The 17950-nt window shown below is 38.7% G+C and overlaps 1 protein-coding gene across 1 annotated transcript in view; it reads left to right on the top strand.

Annotated features, from left to right (window-relative positions):
- Positions 1 to 17950, top strand: part of LOC113587477 (GTPase IMAP family member 8-like) — a 36896-nt gene that overhangs the window by 7423 nt on the left and 11523 nt on the right. Inside the window, exons 4-5 of the mRNA XM_035525047.1 lie at positions 14817 to 14867; positions 16070 to 16753. Of these exons, the coding sequence (XP_035380940.1) occupies positions 14817 to 14867; positions 16070 to 16753 (735 nt within the window). The remainder of the gene's footprint in view (positions 1 to 14816; positions 14868 to 16069; positions 16754 to 17950) is intronic.

A 17950-nucleotide genomic window follows, 5' to 3' on the forward strand; every position in this document is an offset into this window, starting at 1 on the left:
AATACAACCAACTAAATGAGGGACAGGTGTTGAGAATCAAATGAGGGGTGGAAAAAATGAAACTGTGGAACAGAACTAAAAAACACAAGACAGGGAAAACATGGAACACGGAATCTGGGAGGGACTGATCATGACAACTGGATCTTTTTTGAAGCTGCCTCTGAGGAAGCCTGTTTTGTTGCCTGAGGAGGTGGACCTGTGCTGCAAGGCTGTCAAACTCGATGGACATGTCCCTGCATTTTGTTCTGTAATTTTTGAAAATATGCTGCTTTGTTGGCATGCAGTCTTTTCACATGCCTCCTCTTCCACAGGGCATGGGGCATCTTTGGCAGGAGCACCTAGCTCCACATCTTTCAGCGCTTCTTGCCACTCTTCCTCTATAATGTCCAAAGTGGACACCATTGCACCTACTGGATTTGATGCCCGAAGCTCAGCCAACTTCGTGAGCATTTTCTTTTTAGCTTGTTCATCAACACCTTTTGCTTTGCCTTAGGCTCAGTGCGCGATCCAAGGTGTTGGTCCATCTGGGTCATCTTCTGATTGCAGCCTGGCATGGGGCAGATTGCCTACCCTGATGTCCACCCTCCCTGACACCAGCTTTAAAAGAAGGGCCCTTTCTTCTTTACTGGTCACGCCTTGCCAATGAGATGCATTTTTGATAAATGGGGCACTCTTCAACTGCCATTGTTGAATCTGAATCAGAAATTAAACAAGAATTGTTGGAGGTGCATAACACAATGCCATGCTATAGAAGACTGGGCACCCATTTAAGGTCCGCTGGCCCTGAACCACCTTCCCTGCGTGCTGTCCTAGTGGACCTAGGGAGGCTGGATACTTACCCCCTGCCCTAATGACCTTTTTTTAACACCACCAAGGTTTTCCATGTCATCCGAGCAGAGCCCAAAGAGAGGTCTCATCTCTCTTAGTGCTTAGCCCTAAGGTGGGTGCCTACCCTGGTAGAAACCAGAGCCAGACAACAGAGGCCAGGAGCCCATGGCCAGCCATGAATGGATTGCTGCCTCACAGGACTGGAGTCCGTGCACCAAGCTTGTTAACACTGCAAGGTTTCGTGTGTGTGTGTGTGTGGGGGGGGGGGGGTAGCTTTCCTAATATTCTAATGGAATGTTTCAGAAGGATGCCAAGCTTCTACTGCTTTGGCCCTCATGGGATTGTACACAAATAGCATCCTTACCTTTTGCAAGGTACTGGAAAACTGCCAAGCTTCTACCGCCTGTGCACTTCCCTATAACCAGAGTTCTTTCAACAGGCTTCTCAGCGGTGCCTCACTGAGTGGGGAAAACCTGTTGGACATTTGAACTGGAGATGCATGCTTCTCTAGTGGGTGAGTTGAAGTTCGACTATTTCACTGTAATATCATCCATTCGCCCCACTGTAAGAGTTGTAAGAGCAGGCTTGTTAACTTCACCTAAGGCATCCAGAGCTTGTACTTCTAGCTACCCCAATAGGTTTAACACTTTCTAAGGTTTGGATGTGTACCTCTAATGCTAGAATCTTCTCCATCAGACTAAATTAATCTGCACCTCTCAGAGATAAAACTCGATAATGACAGACGAACAGCTAAACATGTTGCACTCTGCACACTGAAGGAGAACGGAAGCAGCCATTATAGAAAGAGAAAAATGTTGACATTACTTATGTTTTAGAGTTTGAGAGTTTGAGAGCAGTAAGGGCTAGTATTCCTAAACAGTGGTGTTGGTGCAAAATACTTTCACAAACAGGAAGCAGCATCACAGGATTGCAGAAGGCCCTCTGGATAAGTTCAATAAGGGTAAGCGAGTCATCCTTTTCTGCTATTTCTGCCTTAAGAGTCTAGGTAAGGCTCTGTCCGTAAATGTTTTTTAGGTCTGGTCCTACAGGAATTTGAGTGGGCAAGCCCTGGTTAGGCTGACTGGGGTTGGAAGAATCAGACATATCTTGAAGGGTGCATGTGAGATCTTTACAGCCCTACTTAGGTGCTGAAGATATTCATGGCTGCATAATAGTTTTCCTTAGATGCCAGGACAGCATGAAGCTCTGACAATCCTGTTGGATTTAACATTGGTGAAGTGTTCTGCAATATTTGAGATTCAGAGAGATGAGACGGATCCATGTTTGGATGCTTAATAATAAAAAGGGAGATCAAAAGGGTTAGGCAAAAGGCAACATCCACAGGCAAAAATAAGAGTTGATAACCAGGAATGAAACAGGGAAAACATTTCCAAAGGGCAAGACAGGAGAAAAACAAAAAAATCCAGGAAATTTCTGATACACATAAAAAAAAATATGGAAAATAAAAAACAACAACCCATGGCTTCTATGTCAACTAAAGAGTTTGCAATCCTTCACACCAAATGAAGTGACTAGAGGGTATAATGATCACATAGGTTAAAACGTACGTGTACCTACCTTTTCCCTTTTTTGATTTTTGCTCGTGTTTTCAGTTGAGTGCATACCCCGTAAAAGGGGGGGGCATGGTACATGAGTTTAGGGCTCATCCCGAGTGGAGCAGATGACTGTGGTTGGGACTTATCGCCCAATGGGAAGGATGATCGCAAATGGAATAGGGTATCCCTCGGACGAAGAAGGAGATGGAAGTAGCAGTTCATGGGACTTCACCAAGGGAAAATGTTCTCATTTTCTCCATTTACATTCACGTAGTGGAAACATACCTGGAAGTGTTGGATGCTCCCTATTCCGATTTTCTCTACTCCGGGTTGTTATTGACTGGTGATGGTACTTTCCTGAGGGATATACAAACTTAATTTTCCACTCTACCTAAGGGGACCGTTGGGGTGAGCTATGAACTCCGAGTGCACACGGGCTATGGGTAGCTCACAATTGCACTTGAGCACACAGAGTGCCATAAAATGGGTTATATGAGCCTTCACTCTGGCTACTCATGTCTTGCACTGCAGGCCGCTCCCCCCTGCAGTGTTGGTCAAGATGGGTAGACTCTTGGCACTTACCTGAGATCTCATTGTCATGAAAATACACAGGATCCTGTTTTTTTCTGGGAACAAAGAGATGCCCGTGCACCAGTGCCAGGGGATTTGCTGTCTCTGGTTTGGTGGCACTGACACATAACTAAGTTGGACTGTGTAGAAACAACTGGAGTTTCATCCCAGTGGAACAACCACTTACCAGTCTCTTACTCTCTCGCTGCATTATTGTTTGGCTGTTCATTCTGCAACGGTGAGCGAAGAGTGATATTTATTAGGGGCAAATCCAGAGTCATAGTCATAATAGTCCAGGGTCACAGAGCCAACATAGAGAGTGCAAGAATACATTATAACAAATAGAAGCAAAAGTACGCAATATCAAATAAGGCTAGGAAGTAAAACACGGAGGTAAGGAAAAATGACTAGACTCACAAACAGGTTTTGATATACATTTACAGAAACATACAGGCTTTCATAAACATACAGACTTACAAATAATGAACAGCCCAGACACAGGGAACAAGACTGGGTTTAAATACATTAACTAATGAGCACTAATTAGTTGCAACAGGTGCAAATCATGAAAAGTGAAAACCAAAACAAGGACTTGAACAGGAATGGAGAAAGTGAAACAACAACATGAGACAAGGAAACCATGAAACATGGACGATAGGAGGGCCCAACCATGACACTTGACATAATTCAGTTCTTGCCCTGACAGATTCTGGATGTATTGAGCTCCACTGAAAATATTATTTTATATATAAAGCTATCATTTATATGCTACATTCTGTATGTGTTAGATCTACTTCTGTTTTAATATGCAGTGACTGAGACCATGGCAGGTATGCAGTGCGGTTCTCAGCAGGAGTGGGTGTGTCCCTCCTGCTGGATGACTGGCCTACCATGACAGAACCCCCCCCAAAGACCCCGCCAGCCTGTGGCTGGCCTGGCCAATGAGGAGCCGGCTTTAGTGGATGCTCTCAGTGAAAAGAGGTGGTGAGGTCAGGGTCCAATACCTGGGAAGTTATTTAACCCTAACTGATTTAACCCTAACAGTGAGTAGCTTCTCATTTGTTAAACAACCATGTCGAAAGATACATCCTGTGGTCATGGAAAAGATGTTAATCTGTTTCAGAAGGGTCAAATTATTGGCATGCATCAAGCAGAGAAAACATCTAAAGAAATTTCTGAAACTACTAAAATTGGGTTAAGAACTGTCCAACACATTATTAAAAAGTGGAAGGACAATGGGGAAACATCATCTTCGAGGAAGGAACGTGGTCAGAAAAAAATCTTGAATGATGGTGATCGCCGATCACTTAAACTTGTGGTGAAATCAAATCGTAGAAATACTACAGTAGAACTCAGGGATATGTTTAATAGTGAAAGTAAGAGCATTTCCACACACACAATGCAAAGGGAACTCAAGGGATTGGGACACATTTTTGCTGGCCTACTGTAACACTCCAAATCCAAAAACAAGAGAGTTCTCAGCCATAGTTTTTCAGTTATGCACTCATCTTGATGCCCTGAGACCCTGTGTACTGTCTACTGTGAGGCTTCCATGTATGTGTGGGAAATTTAAATGAAAGCTTAGGAATACATTTCCAGTATGCATATTTAATTTTAATTTTAATTTTGCTAATTTAATTTAATTCTGAAATTTTCCCATAAGTTCACCTCTAGTTTAAATATCATTTTTTGAATGATTTGTTACTGTTCACGTTAACATTAACTGTCTGAAATGTACACATAGCACAGTAATCATTCAGTATTCAAATTGAAGTAGACACTTGGGTCAAGACATCCATTCACATCCAGGCTTCCCCCCCTCCTATCATTTAGGTTCTATTTGAGCTCATCTAATATAGAAGAAAAAAAACAAAAACAAAATACGCATTTTATTTTTGGAGATTATAATGTGTATTTAGATTCTGGAGATTCATTTTCAGTCATGCTCTACATTTCCTGATTCACCAGGGTCTTGTCAAATAAAGTAAACATTTTTGAGCATATACACCACATTCCACATTGCATTTATGTGTCATAAAGATTAAGTTTTTTGTTTATCAATTAAACTCATGGATAGTATTGTGTCTTGGGGCTGTTTGGATCACTGAAATCAGTCTCAGACACCTGTGATAATTAGTTTGCCAGCTGAGCCCAATTAAAGGAAAACTACTTAAGAAGGATGTTCCACATTATTAAGCAGACCATAGGTTTCAAGCAATATGGGAAAGAAAAAGGATCTTTCTGCATAAAAAGTGTCAAATAGTGCAGTGCCTTGGACAAGGTATGAAAAGATTAGATATTTCACAAAACAGGTATTTGAAGCTGCTGGTGCCTTTGGAGTTCCACAAACCTCAAGGTGTAGGATCCTCCAGAGGCTTGCAGTTGTGCATAAACATACTATTCGGCGACCACTAACCAGTGCTCACAAGCAGAAATGGTTGGAGTGGGCCCAGACGTACATACTAATTTTCAAACAGTCTTGTTTACTGATGAGTGTCGTGCAACCCTGAATGGTCCAGATGGATGGAGTAGTGGATGGTTGGTGGATGGCCACCATGTCCCAACAAGGCTGCGATGTCAGCAAGGAGGTAGCGGAGTCATGTTTTGGGCCGGAATCACGGGGAGAGAGCTGGTAGGCCCCTTTAGGGTACCTGAAGGTGTGAAAATTACCTCAGCAAAGTATATAGAGTTTATAAGTGACCACTTTCTTCCATGGTACAAAAAGAACCATGCCTTTTGCAGCAAAATCATCTTCAGGCATGACAATGCACCATCTCATGCTGCAAAGACTACCTCTGTGTCATTGACTGCTAAGGGCATAAAAGGAGAGAAAGTCATGGTATGGCAACCATCCTCCCCTGACCGCAACCCTATTGAGAACCTTTGGAGTATCCTCAAACAAAAGATTTATGAGGGTGGGAGGCAGTTCACATTAAAACAGCAGCTCTGGGAGGCTATTCTGACATCCTGCTAAGAAATTCAAGGAGAAACTCCAAAAACTCACAAGTTCAATGGATGCAAGAATTGTGAAGCTGATATCAAAGAAGGGGTCCTATGTTAACATGTAACCTGTTAAGATGTTTTTTTCTTTTTTAAGGTATTCTACTGCGAGTCAATCCTAATGTTGGTTTGCAAATTCACTCTCCTTCACTCACAACAGCAAATCATTCACTCTCTCCACTATGGGAAAATGAAACACAATCGTTGGTTGCTAATGAAATATAATAAAGATTCTGAATAGCTAAAAGAAAAGAGATGATAAGTTTTGTTTGTGTTTGTATTGATTACATTTTATGGAATAACAGCATATAGTGTTAAAAGGTGTTTCTATTAATAGTGGGCCACTTTTAGAAATCTAAAGCAGCCTGCATTCTCACTTTAATATGAGTTTTATGCTAGTGTTGAAAGGAATGACTTTTTGTATTGGAATCTGTAAAAATTAGGAACGACTCAAGTTAGTTTTTCAGCAATGTTAATGACAACTAAACAATCTCCTACAGGCTGATGAACATAAACTGAATTTATGTGAGTGTTCAAAGAGCAGAGCAGCTGGTGAATGACACCAGGCAGACAATGTGGCCTCCAAAACTAGCATAGGTGAGGGAACCCTGATACAGCACACTCAGCACAGAATACTACATACAAAAACACTGAATACTGTACAATCATCACTCAATAACAAATACTGCACACTCAACACCAAGTACTGAATAATCAACCCCACCAACTAATGCGCACTCAACACCACCACTAACTACTGAACACTCAACATTGAATACGGTACACTCAACACCAACAACTATACACTCAACACTTAACACCAAATACTGCACACTCAGTAGCAACAACTGTGAAATCAACACCAAATTCTGTACATTCCACACCAAATACTGCACATCGACTACTGTACTCCAAACATGAAATACTGCTCACTCAAGACCACATGCTGCATACTGCACATGAACTACTGCTCACTCAACACCAAATACTGTATACTGCACACTCAACACTAAATAGTGTACATTCAACACCAGATACTGTACTTTCAACACCAACTACTGCACACTCAGTACCAACACTTGACACCAAACATTGCACATTCAACACAACTATACACTGAACACCAACACCAAATACTGCACATTCATCACCAACATTCAACACCAGCTGCTGCACACTGCATTCAACATGAACCACCACTCATTCAACACTGCACATTCAACAGCAACTACTTCACACTCAACACTAACAACTTTATGACTTTAACAACTGTCCACTGTTCATTTAAAACAAACTACGACTTAATGTATTCCTATACCAATATTCAGTACAAACTACTGCACTTGTATTGATCAAGTTACAGAATGTAATACTGAAATTGTACAGCATGTTTAATGTTATAAATCTGGGCACACTGATTTCTGCATTACATCTGTTCCCTCCCATATCTGGAATGAGTTAGCACTGACTCATGTAGTCTACATGACACACAGGTACACGCCATATATCCACTAGAAAACCAGAATTTGTATATATTTTTGTGTTAAAATGTGTATTGTGTCCAGGTATAAGAAGAATCCTTTAAGAAGGATCCTTCACCAGGAGAATGACTAAAATGATTAACAAAAGGCTAACTAAAAATAAACTGAGCATCTGTCTTATAGCCATCTGCCAGCACTTTAATACTGGTCAGTTTACAAACATTAGGTATCACCATGGGCTGGATATTTTTGGGTTATGCATAACTCACAACTCAGGAGCAACATTGTTATGCCTGATATACCGGTGCCACCTTAAAACAAAAATACCACTATCATGTAACACAAGCACTAATGTTCTGTTGAGAATGGAGCACTTTCTAAATAACATCTGAATCAGAATATCAGAAGGAGAGTGAATAAAAATGCCTGTAATTGTACAAATATAAAACGGTTATAAGACATTTGCATCTAGTTATGTAACTAGGGTGGAAGCATGGTTCATATTTATAAAGGTGTCTAAGAAATTTGTAAAGTGGATTTACTTTTTATCACCATGTCACACTTATTTTCATTAGAGAAAAAGGCATCTTAGCAGAATGAATGCAGGTCCCATCATTAAGAGCAAAATAAGGAGAATAAATGCATAACTTTAATCTTGAAGGTTCCTTTTTCTTGGCAACTAGTAGAATGCTTTAAAGACCAAACATTTACATAGCAATAATGAGAGCACATTTCTTGTTCCCTTAGGAAGCTAGCTCAAACATGAGTCATCTTTTGCTAAACCATGTCTCAGTTTGACCCGTCAATAAATAGTTTAGTACAGAGCTAAATCATGCAAGCAAATCAATGCACACTATAGTAAATTGGCAGGTGTTTGTATTTCAGTGCTTCCTAAACTCTACGAATGTATATATCATGTTGACTATACAAATATATACCTGAGAAACACAGCAGACAATCCTTAGCTGGTTACATACAGGGTTTTAAGTACACACACTGACTGGGGAGAGAACAAGAGACAGATGAAACAGGCAACATACTAACAAGGAAGGGCATGGCAACAGGTGGGGGAAAATTACACACACACACACTCACGGTGACATGTCAATAGAAAAATTAAACAAAAACACAAAGCGATGTGGTGATCTTCACCTCGTGGATGAGATGGAAGGGGCTGTTATACTGGGTTATCAAATTATGCACATTACAAATTATGTATTTGTACATTTCCAGACACATATCTGTCTGCCAAATCAGACCATGTCTACTCATCAGATTCATTTTCAGCTAACAGACTCTGTTATAGCTTATCTGTTTGTTCATTAAAATGGTCAGAAGTCACATGCAAAGTCCAGATCTCTACCATCCAAATAGTAAGTCATTTCTATTTAAGAAATTTTCTACTTTATAATAGAGACAAACTGTGGGTGAATTATTAATATAATAAGTGATACTCTTTGCAGTTTAGCAATGTAAGAAATGTACAGAACCCCCCAAACCTACTGTGTTATATGAACTGAAAGGTATAACTGAGAACAATCAGTATGTGTTTTACTAATAACCACTAGAGGGTGCTAAAGACAATGTTTTCCATAGAGCATGAAGAAGAATACTTGTTTTCCTGTCAGGAGTTCGGTGTGTTAATAAAATACACTCAAAGGAATGTATAACCCCCTTCATATTGATATCTAGGCTACCACATACTGCAAATGGGGGGAAAAATGCTTTGTACCATGGATATTTTGAGATAAAACTCTCTTAATTATCTGTTGTTACATTTTGGTTCTTGTACGCTGCTCATTTAAGTAGACATGTGCAATGTGCAATTTAATTTAAGCCACAGATGAAAGCACACACACTTTTGAACTGTCCATTAGATTATTGACTATCTGCAAATATGCATTTATTTCCAAGATATCAAAATCTTTCAAAAAAAGACTCCTATTAAAAAATGTTCTTTAGTATGTTACTGATTTTTGACTGCATTTACTGTTTATTGACTGTAAACTAACCATAGTAATAAACCCAGTGCAGCCCTAGGTAAAACATTTACAGTCAGGGCAGTGTGAAGCATAAGGTGACCTATAAGACTTACCCACTATAGTTGAACTTTATTATTATTTATACACTGCATACCTCTCACTCAACACCATGCAGCTCATTGTGTGTATTCAGTAGCCAGTGGCTTTCTGTCCGGATAAAGGACACTAGATCAACACTGGACCATGAGAGTATCGTAGCTTCCTCCACTCTGCACACTGATGTGACACTTTAATCCATGACTGTGGAGTTACATGAACTGTATTGGACTGTTGGATTGTTTATTTTTGTATTGAAAACAGGTTTTGGCTTTGCAAATTCTGGAACTTTGAAAATAACATTAATGATTTGATCTCTGAAGCAAAATTGAATATTAAGTCAGACAACCTGGTGAAAATAATTGATACATTTATTAACACAACAACCCTAAAACAAACAGCATCAACCATCAGTATTTTTTAATTTTGGGGGGGAAAAAAGCAAAATGGATATTTACTGTGTGTGTGGAAACGTGAAGGAGTGAATGCTTGTGTGTAGATGTGTGCACTCATGAGTGTGTGATGCAAGAAGGAGGTGGGATTTACTGTTATGTTATGCAATTCATCAGTTTATTCAGATAATTATCTTAAAAGTACATAAAAACTGTAAAACAACGACAGCCATTTGTACAGCAAAAATACTACACCTAAACCTTGCTGGAGAAGATTGACTATCTGGTCTCTGAGAACAACCAACACTGCTACACTGCTGAGATGTACCACATGGCAACAAGAATGTCGTCAAACCAGTAAGAAATCAAGACAAAAAACAGTGGTAATTGTTCATGTAACATGTTTTCAAAGTAGTAAAGCTGCTATGGTTTTGGTTCCGTTTGTGACACAGGGTGAACGTGAGCAATGTAAAACACAGTATGTTCCACGTGAGTGCCATAGTGTTTATCAGTTGTGTAGTGTTCAATAAATGTCCACGTCAAGGGAGTCTGTACGTCCTGCTCCTTGCCCTGCGGCACTTGAGCCGTTACAAATCTGTTGTTGAGTAACTAATAAATAATGACAAATCAAACTTGGACAGTTAAGATGAGATTCAAACCAATTCCTTCATGTACTGATTTTTCAATGGTTAATCATATATACAAAATTAGAACTTGTGCTGGGATTGTGCTGAAAGCAAAATGTCAGTGCAAAGACTATTTATGTGCCCTGAGTATCCTGTTGTATTCTTATTCTTTCTTGCCTTTTTAAAGGAGTCCTAAAGAAAATGCCACATATGTTTAAGAGATTAGTTGGAAAGAGCACTCCTCTTCATTTAAATATGATTCTCCTTGGAAATAAAGGAGCAGGGAAAACCTCAACAGGAAACACCATCACAGGAAGACAAGCATTTACTTTTGAGAGAACCTCAGAATCTCTCTGTGTTCAAAAGCAGAGTGTGGTCATTGAAGGAGTGAAACTTGATGCGTATGTGCCCTATAACCCAGGAGTGGACAAGGATGTTACACAAACGGTAAACAAAATGGCACTCATGTAGAACATGCAGGGTGAACATCAATACAACAACCATGATCACGACGTGCATCACAAACAAAACCAGAGCCAAAGACCAACAAAGAGGCACACACCAACAGGGGTTTAAATACATACAAACATAATGACAATAAACCTAGTGCAGGTGTGCAGTAACAACAGGGGCATATAAGTCTATGATCTCCCATATCACATGAACAGTGGGAATAGGAGCGTTCCGTGAAAGTACACCTCCCCCCTGCCCCCAAGGGACACAGCTCCCGACTCGTGTGTTGTGATCCTGTCACCTTACAAGCGATGTGAGAGGCCTGAAGAGATGGCTGTTCCTGCCATGTTCCAGTGATGTTTGACTGAAATAACAGAATTATCTGCTGTGACTTGACTTGTTGTACCAAAGGTCACAATCATTTTTGGATCATGACAGCAGCTACACAGAGAAATTACTACATGCTGCTATTTAACCCTAACATAAATATATGACTTGATAAAAATAGTTCATCTGAGGGATTTTGTCAGGAGCAGAACCATGTCATTCACAAACTGCAAAATACAAGAAAAGGATTTAAAATGGGGCCCAGGAAAGGGCTTGACCAAGTAAAAGCTCTGTATCAGTTAATTCAATCTCCTCTATTAATCATTCTTGACATGCTGTAGTGAGGAAAACAGGTTTGTTACCCTGAGGCAGCATTGTACAATACAGGGTTAAATAAAAGCAAAATGAATGCTTAGTCTTTGTGTTGTTAAAGATGTGAATGTGGAAAGGACCTGTTTAAAGGAATCTCATCTTTCAGGTTTGTCTAGTAATATGCTGTTTGTTATGGATCAAATTGTGAACAAATAAAAATTACTTAAGTTATTCTTGTCCTATTAGTGAGGTGAGAAACCTGAATCATAGATCAGTTGCAGTCTGTAAGAATCCTGAGATAATATTCTGAGGGAGCATAATATATTGATAGCAGAAGTTACAGACAGATAGAAGTTCCAGCCTTCTGAGAATTGTCATTGTCAATCCCGCCCCATGTAGCCTAAGGGAAACAGAGTTTACAGCACAGATAGTGCTGCACAGCAATCCCAAGTGAACAGAGGAACCAACATCCACTGAACTCTGATCAGGTAAGTAATTTAAATAATACAATGATTTAATATTGTACATACTGGCTACCTTATAATGTACAGCTATCACATGGGTATATTGTAAAAGTGCAAGATTACAGACTGTGCTATGGTGCTATGCATAATGAATCAGTCTCCCCCTACCTCATTCATCATTGGTCAGTGTCTGATTACAGGCCTACTGCTGGCCAGATACCCACACTCATTCAGCCTCTAATCAGACCCTGACTACTGATAAAAGGCTAGAGGATGGGTAAAACAAAGTGTGCATGGCAACATTTGGCATATACACTTTAACTGTACACATACAGTATAAACTAGTGTTTCTAATTCAGTGAGAGCAATTATAGGTGAAGAATTCACATATAATATATTCATTGTAGGCGGTGTATGTCCCTTTCTCCATTTGTGTGTATTTCTGTATTATCTTCACAAGAACAGTAAAGTATGTGTAGAATGTTAGGTATGGATATGGGACTTTCCATAAGTCAGTGGGGTAATGGGCGAGGCCTACTTCCGTCACTGAGAGGGAATTCAGTAACACTGAACAGAGAGCAGAGAGCACGCCAACAAGAATAGTCATCACAGGTGATGTAAAGCCAGCAGTATTCTGTTTGCTGAATACAATGAAGCAGCAACCCATCCTCATTCCCACCTCGTCATACGTTGACGCTTTTGCAGAACCCTCTGCTGTCACTATGTACACACTGAAGATACCCTTTTGAACCAGATTCCAACGTGCATGAAAATCCTGTAGACTTAAGTTAAATTCTACTGCATCCAGGTTTGACACTGATTCGTAATGTTTAACATAAAATGTATTTTGTAGCCTGTTTGGTATTGGTATGTTGGCTGCTATTCTTTTAATTAAATTCTTTTATTTCTTATTTCATTTAAAATAATATTCCTAAAACACAACCAACTTATGAAGTGTTGATTTTAATGTTTGATGCAAGCATTCTGACTGGGTGATTTGGCCTAGAAATCTGATTTCAGATGTTAAGTGTTAGCACAAATTTGAAAGCATTTCTATAGTAAAATATATACTTATTATTCAGTGTTTTGTTTGAGTTGGGCTGCTCATGACATAATGTGATAGTACATCCTGTTTAGTTGAAGTTTAGGTGATTCAGGTGGACTTGTGTTTGCTTTGATAGAGCAATCAGGATTAATTATCGCATGGCTGTGTGTTAAACCCTCCCAAGTTATTGGTTTAACCACACCTGTATTAAAATTTAGACTAAGCTAAGTTAACTAAGCTAAGCTAACAGGGTTAATGATACAGGCCCTCTAGCTTGCAGCAGAAGACCAATGGAGACGGCAAGATAGTGTAACTGAGGTTGGAAACACCAACAAGGAGGCAGGATGCACACACTAAAGTGATTCATTATAGTTTTTTTCCATTGCAAGCGGATTGGAGTTTGCCCTCCACTTCCTTCCTATCCCACAAAACCTTGCACATTCTATTACTATTTGCCACAATAATTGTACAGTGTAAAGCAGGCTTAAGTGTACATAAACCCAAGTGTGTTGCCAGGTTGCAGAAAAAGCATGTATGTTTGACAGTTCAGATCATTAATCAGGGAAGCCTTACAGGTAATAGTTCATGATTTTGCAGGATAGTTGAAATTCTAGAGGAGGAAGGAGTTTCCAGAACGCAGACTATCAGGGAGAGGACTATACCAATGAAAGTGAATGATGAAATCTGGAAAGTTGGAAAATGTAAAAACTCATCAAATATTCAAAACATTATAAATGTACTGATCAAAGTAATCTGCATCAGTTTTTATTTTGTTATCCAGGCCCTTTTTGTCACCTGACCTAGTGGGTTTATAAGGAATCAATAGCTAATTGGACTATCTAGGGAAAATAAGGAGCTCCACTCAGTATATATAACAGGACTGTAACAGGAATGAGAATACCAGAGCTACATACTACTGAACCATGACCTATTTCAAATATTGAAAACGCCACATGAATAAATGTGTACCACATCAATTTCTAATCTGTTGTTTTTCACTTCATTGCTGTCATGTTTTCATTCACCCATGCTATTCTGTTGGTTGAACTCTTTCTCTTTCAATATAATAATTAAACACAAACATTCTAATCAGAGTCAAAGCAGTTCATATAAAAGTGATAGTTTATAGAAGAGTGATAGTTTATAGAAGAGTGATAGTTTATAGAAAGGTGATAGCAGTTTATGGAAGGGAGGGATGAGAAACAGATTTCATGATGATCATTAAATGCACATTTAATGCTTTTGAGTGTGAATGAGTTTAATGCTGATGAGTTTAATGCTTCTTCCTGCATCCAGATTCATCCCACTATTTCAGACCAGAGTCATCTCTCAGTTTCTCTGGATCTAGTGTTATGTTTCTAAGAACAAAATATGTATTGCATGTATTATATATAACAAACAAGTCCTGTAAGTTTCCCCATTTGTCACTGTCTCATAGCCACATCTTACACCTCCATAACAGAATCATGGCACTACTCAATTCGTTACAGCTACTATGTTATAAAACATCTGAATCTTCATAGCATGTTAACAGTAAGCCCATGCTACATAAGTTATTATTGAGCATTGAGATGGGGATTGGTTCATTTGGCTTGTATTTATCTCTATTGAGAAATAATGTCTGTATGTTAGGCCACATTGACCATTTTTTCAAATTTGCATAATGACATATTTTTTTGCACAGATCAATCACACATACAGAAGCAAAGGAACAGTATAACTCAACCTCATAGAAGTAAGTTTCGTATGCATGATTTTTGGGCTTGAGACTATATTGTATTGTTCATTATGTAATAAACAAGTGTATTTTTTCTCTAAAATTGGTCCATTTTAGAGAAAGGGACTGAATGTGATTGAATTAGACCAAATGTGATTCAGTTATTGAATGAGATTGAATGTGATTGAATGTGAAGAACAGTGTTATAGGAACCAGGGGTTATGACATCTACAGTGTGAAGATTTTTTTATCATCAAACTACCAGTGAAGCTACACTGTGTAATGTTTTATGAGTAATTCTGATTGTAGAAATAGTGGGAAATCTGCATAATCTGCACTTTGTTTGGTACTTTTCCTTACCAGGTCAAACATGAACCATATTGTAGACAAAGCTTTTACTGCAAAAATCAAATTAAACTGGTTACTTCATATTTGTATGAAGTATTATAAATTTTACTACATATTTGTATACAATTTGTTCAATATGTTTTTGTGAAAGATCTTATAGATAGTTCAAAGCCTTTTATTCAAAGAATCAAAATGATTATGTATTGCCCAAAGTGAATTATTCATATGATGGAAGGGGTTCAGTTTTTGATGTTGCTTAATTCATTAGGCTGGGATGGGTTCCATGGTTATTGTAACCCTGTGTCCAAGAAAACATATTGAAGCATTCCTTAGTCTGGTTTTGCACTACCCAGTTTTTTGTTGTTGTTTTTTTTTTTTGTGTGTGTGTGTGTGTGTGTGTGATTATTATTATATATATATATATATATATACAATATTGTTGCAGTGTTAGTATTTTTCTAATCATGATCAATTTAGTGCTGTTCAGACATCATTAAAAAAAAATTTATGTATCGTTTGAATATTTTTTTGTTTACTTTTTGATTACTTGATATTTAGTTCATACGTTTCATTTATTTGGTGCTTTTTTATTAAGTGCACGACCCATTACAGTAAAGATCTAATTAAGCAGAGACAGAAAATGTTCATTTAAAACAGAGACAGTATAGACAATAACAATACTAAATAAATGTTCATTTAAGTTCAGCAATGTTGTCTTATTTCTTATTAATATTCATTTGTTGAATTTTATAATATGATAAATGATATCTGCATATTATATCAGTCATTGGCCCCCCTGCTCTCTAAATATCAGCATCAGCCAGTAAAAAATACACAGTCAACCACTAATTAATTCCCTCCTATTTTTCTAGTGTCTGATTTGAGGATTGTGGTGCTGGGGAAAAATGTTCCAGAGACCAGCAGAGTGGGAAACTTCATCCTGGGAAGGGTGATGTTTGAGACTGAAGTTCCTCCTCCTTCAGTAGAGCAGCACAGTGAGAGAGCCAGTGGACTGGTGGGTGGGAGATGCATCACCCTCATCCACACTCCCCACCTGCTACATACTGAACTCTCTGAAGAGGATCTGACTCAGAGAGTGAAAGAGTGTGTGTCTCTGTCTGCTCCTGGACCTCATGTGTTTTTACTGGTGCTCCAGTCTGACAACTTCACAAAGGAGGACCAGGACAGAATCAGAAGGGTCCTGGACTCTTATGATCCACTGGTTATCAAACACTCAGTAGTGGTAACTACAGGTGAAGACCATGACAGAAGAGAATGTTTATCTACGTTCATCGGACAATGTGGAGGGGGACATTATGTATGTAAGGACATATCTAAACGTAATAAAGATCAGGTTCTTCAGCTTCTTAAGAAGGTAGATGAGGTGGTGGAGCAGAATGGAGGAGGACATTTGACCTGTGAAATGACTGAAGCACATGAACTAGATCTTAAGGAGGAAAAGCAGTCAGAACCATCTGGGAGAGGAACAGATCAGTTCACTGGAACAGCAAAGGCAGGTGCTGATATGGATGGAGGAAAATTAGAAGTGAAAGAAGGTAAAAGGTTCACCAAATCATACATGAAACCTCAGCAACATTCACCGTTTAAATCTGAAATATTAAATGTAAAATCACTGTGAATTGTGTAGATCCAAGGAGTTTGTTTAGTTATTTATTTATTTATTTATTGGTGGGAGGTGGCTGTTGTTTTTTCTGATGCCAGTGATGAGAATTTTTTCATCATTTTTTTCAGTGATGAGCATTTTTTCATCATTTTTCAGCAGTTGTTAATTTAATACTAGGGACAAATTATCAGTAAGGTAACATCTACAATGTCTTCCACAAGATATATGGAGATGTTTGTCATTTGCCTCAGTGTTTCATATCAGATGCTAAAGCAGCTAACATGTATGATAGGTTTATTTCCATTTGTTGCTACATGCAATTCTACAGTTTAGTTTAGTTACGTGTCTAACAGAAGGTACATAGAATTATGTTTATATCAGCTACCTCTGCTATTTGTCAGTGGTATATTCCATTCATGCAAACAACACTGTAAGCAAAAATTTATTAACCAACAGGCAGTCATCTCCCTGTAGTTTACGACAAAAATGACATGCCAACTGTTTACGCTGATTTGAAGTTAAAAGTAAATCAAATGCATTCTGAAATCCACTGAATACAGTCATGACATGCTTATCATCACATTTTAATTGGCTTACCAACTTACAACCTATTACAATATTCAGCTTGGACATGAGTGGGGCTTGTGCTGAATGGAGAACCTCAGTGCTCAATACAAAGAATATTTGCATTGTCCCTTTAGTATTCTGTTATGTAAACTTAATTTGTTTTTAATTCTCTTTACTGTTATTTTGAAGGAGCCATAAAGAAAATGCCAAATATCTTTACGAGACGAGTTGGAAAGAGCACGCCTCTTCATTTAAATATGATTCTCCTTGGAAATAAAGGAGCAGGGAAAACCTCAACAGGAAACACCATCACAGGAAGACAAGCATTTACTTTTGAGAAAACCTCAGAATCTCCGTGTGTTCAAAAGCAGAGTGTGGTCATTGAAGGAGTGAAACTTGATGTGTATGTGCCCTATAACCCAGGAGTGGACAAGGATGTTGCAATGAAGAACTGTCAAGTTAGCTGTGATTTTGATGACTCAATACCTACTGTGTATCTTCTGGTTATAAAAGCTGACACATGTGCAACAGACTTCTGTGTAAAAACTTCATTGTGCTTATC

The sequence above is a fragment of the Electrophorus electricus genome, chromosome 4, assembly GCF_013358815.1.
Source record: "Electrophorus electricus isolate fEleEle1 chromosome 4, fEleEle1.pri, whole genome shotgun sequence".
Lineage (NCBI taxonomy): Eukaryota > Metazoa > Chordata > Actinopteri > Gymnotiformes > Gymnotidae > Electrophorus > Electrophorus electricus.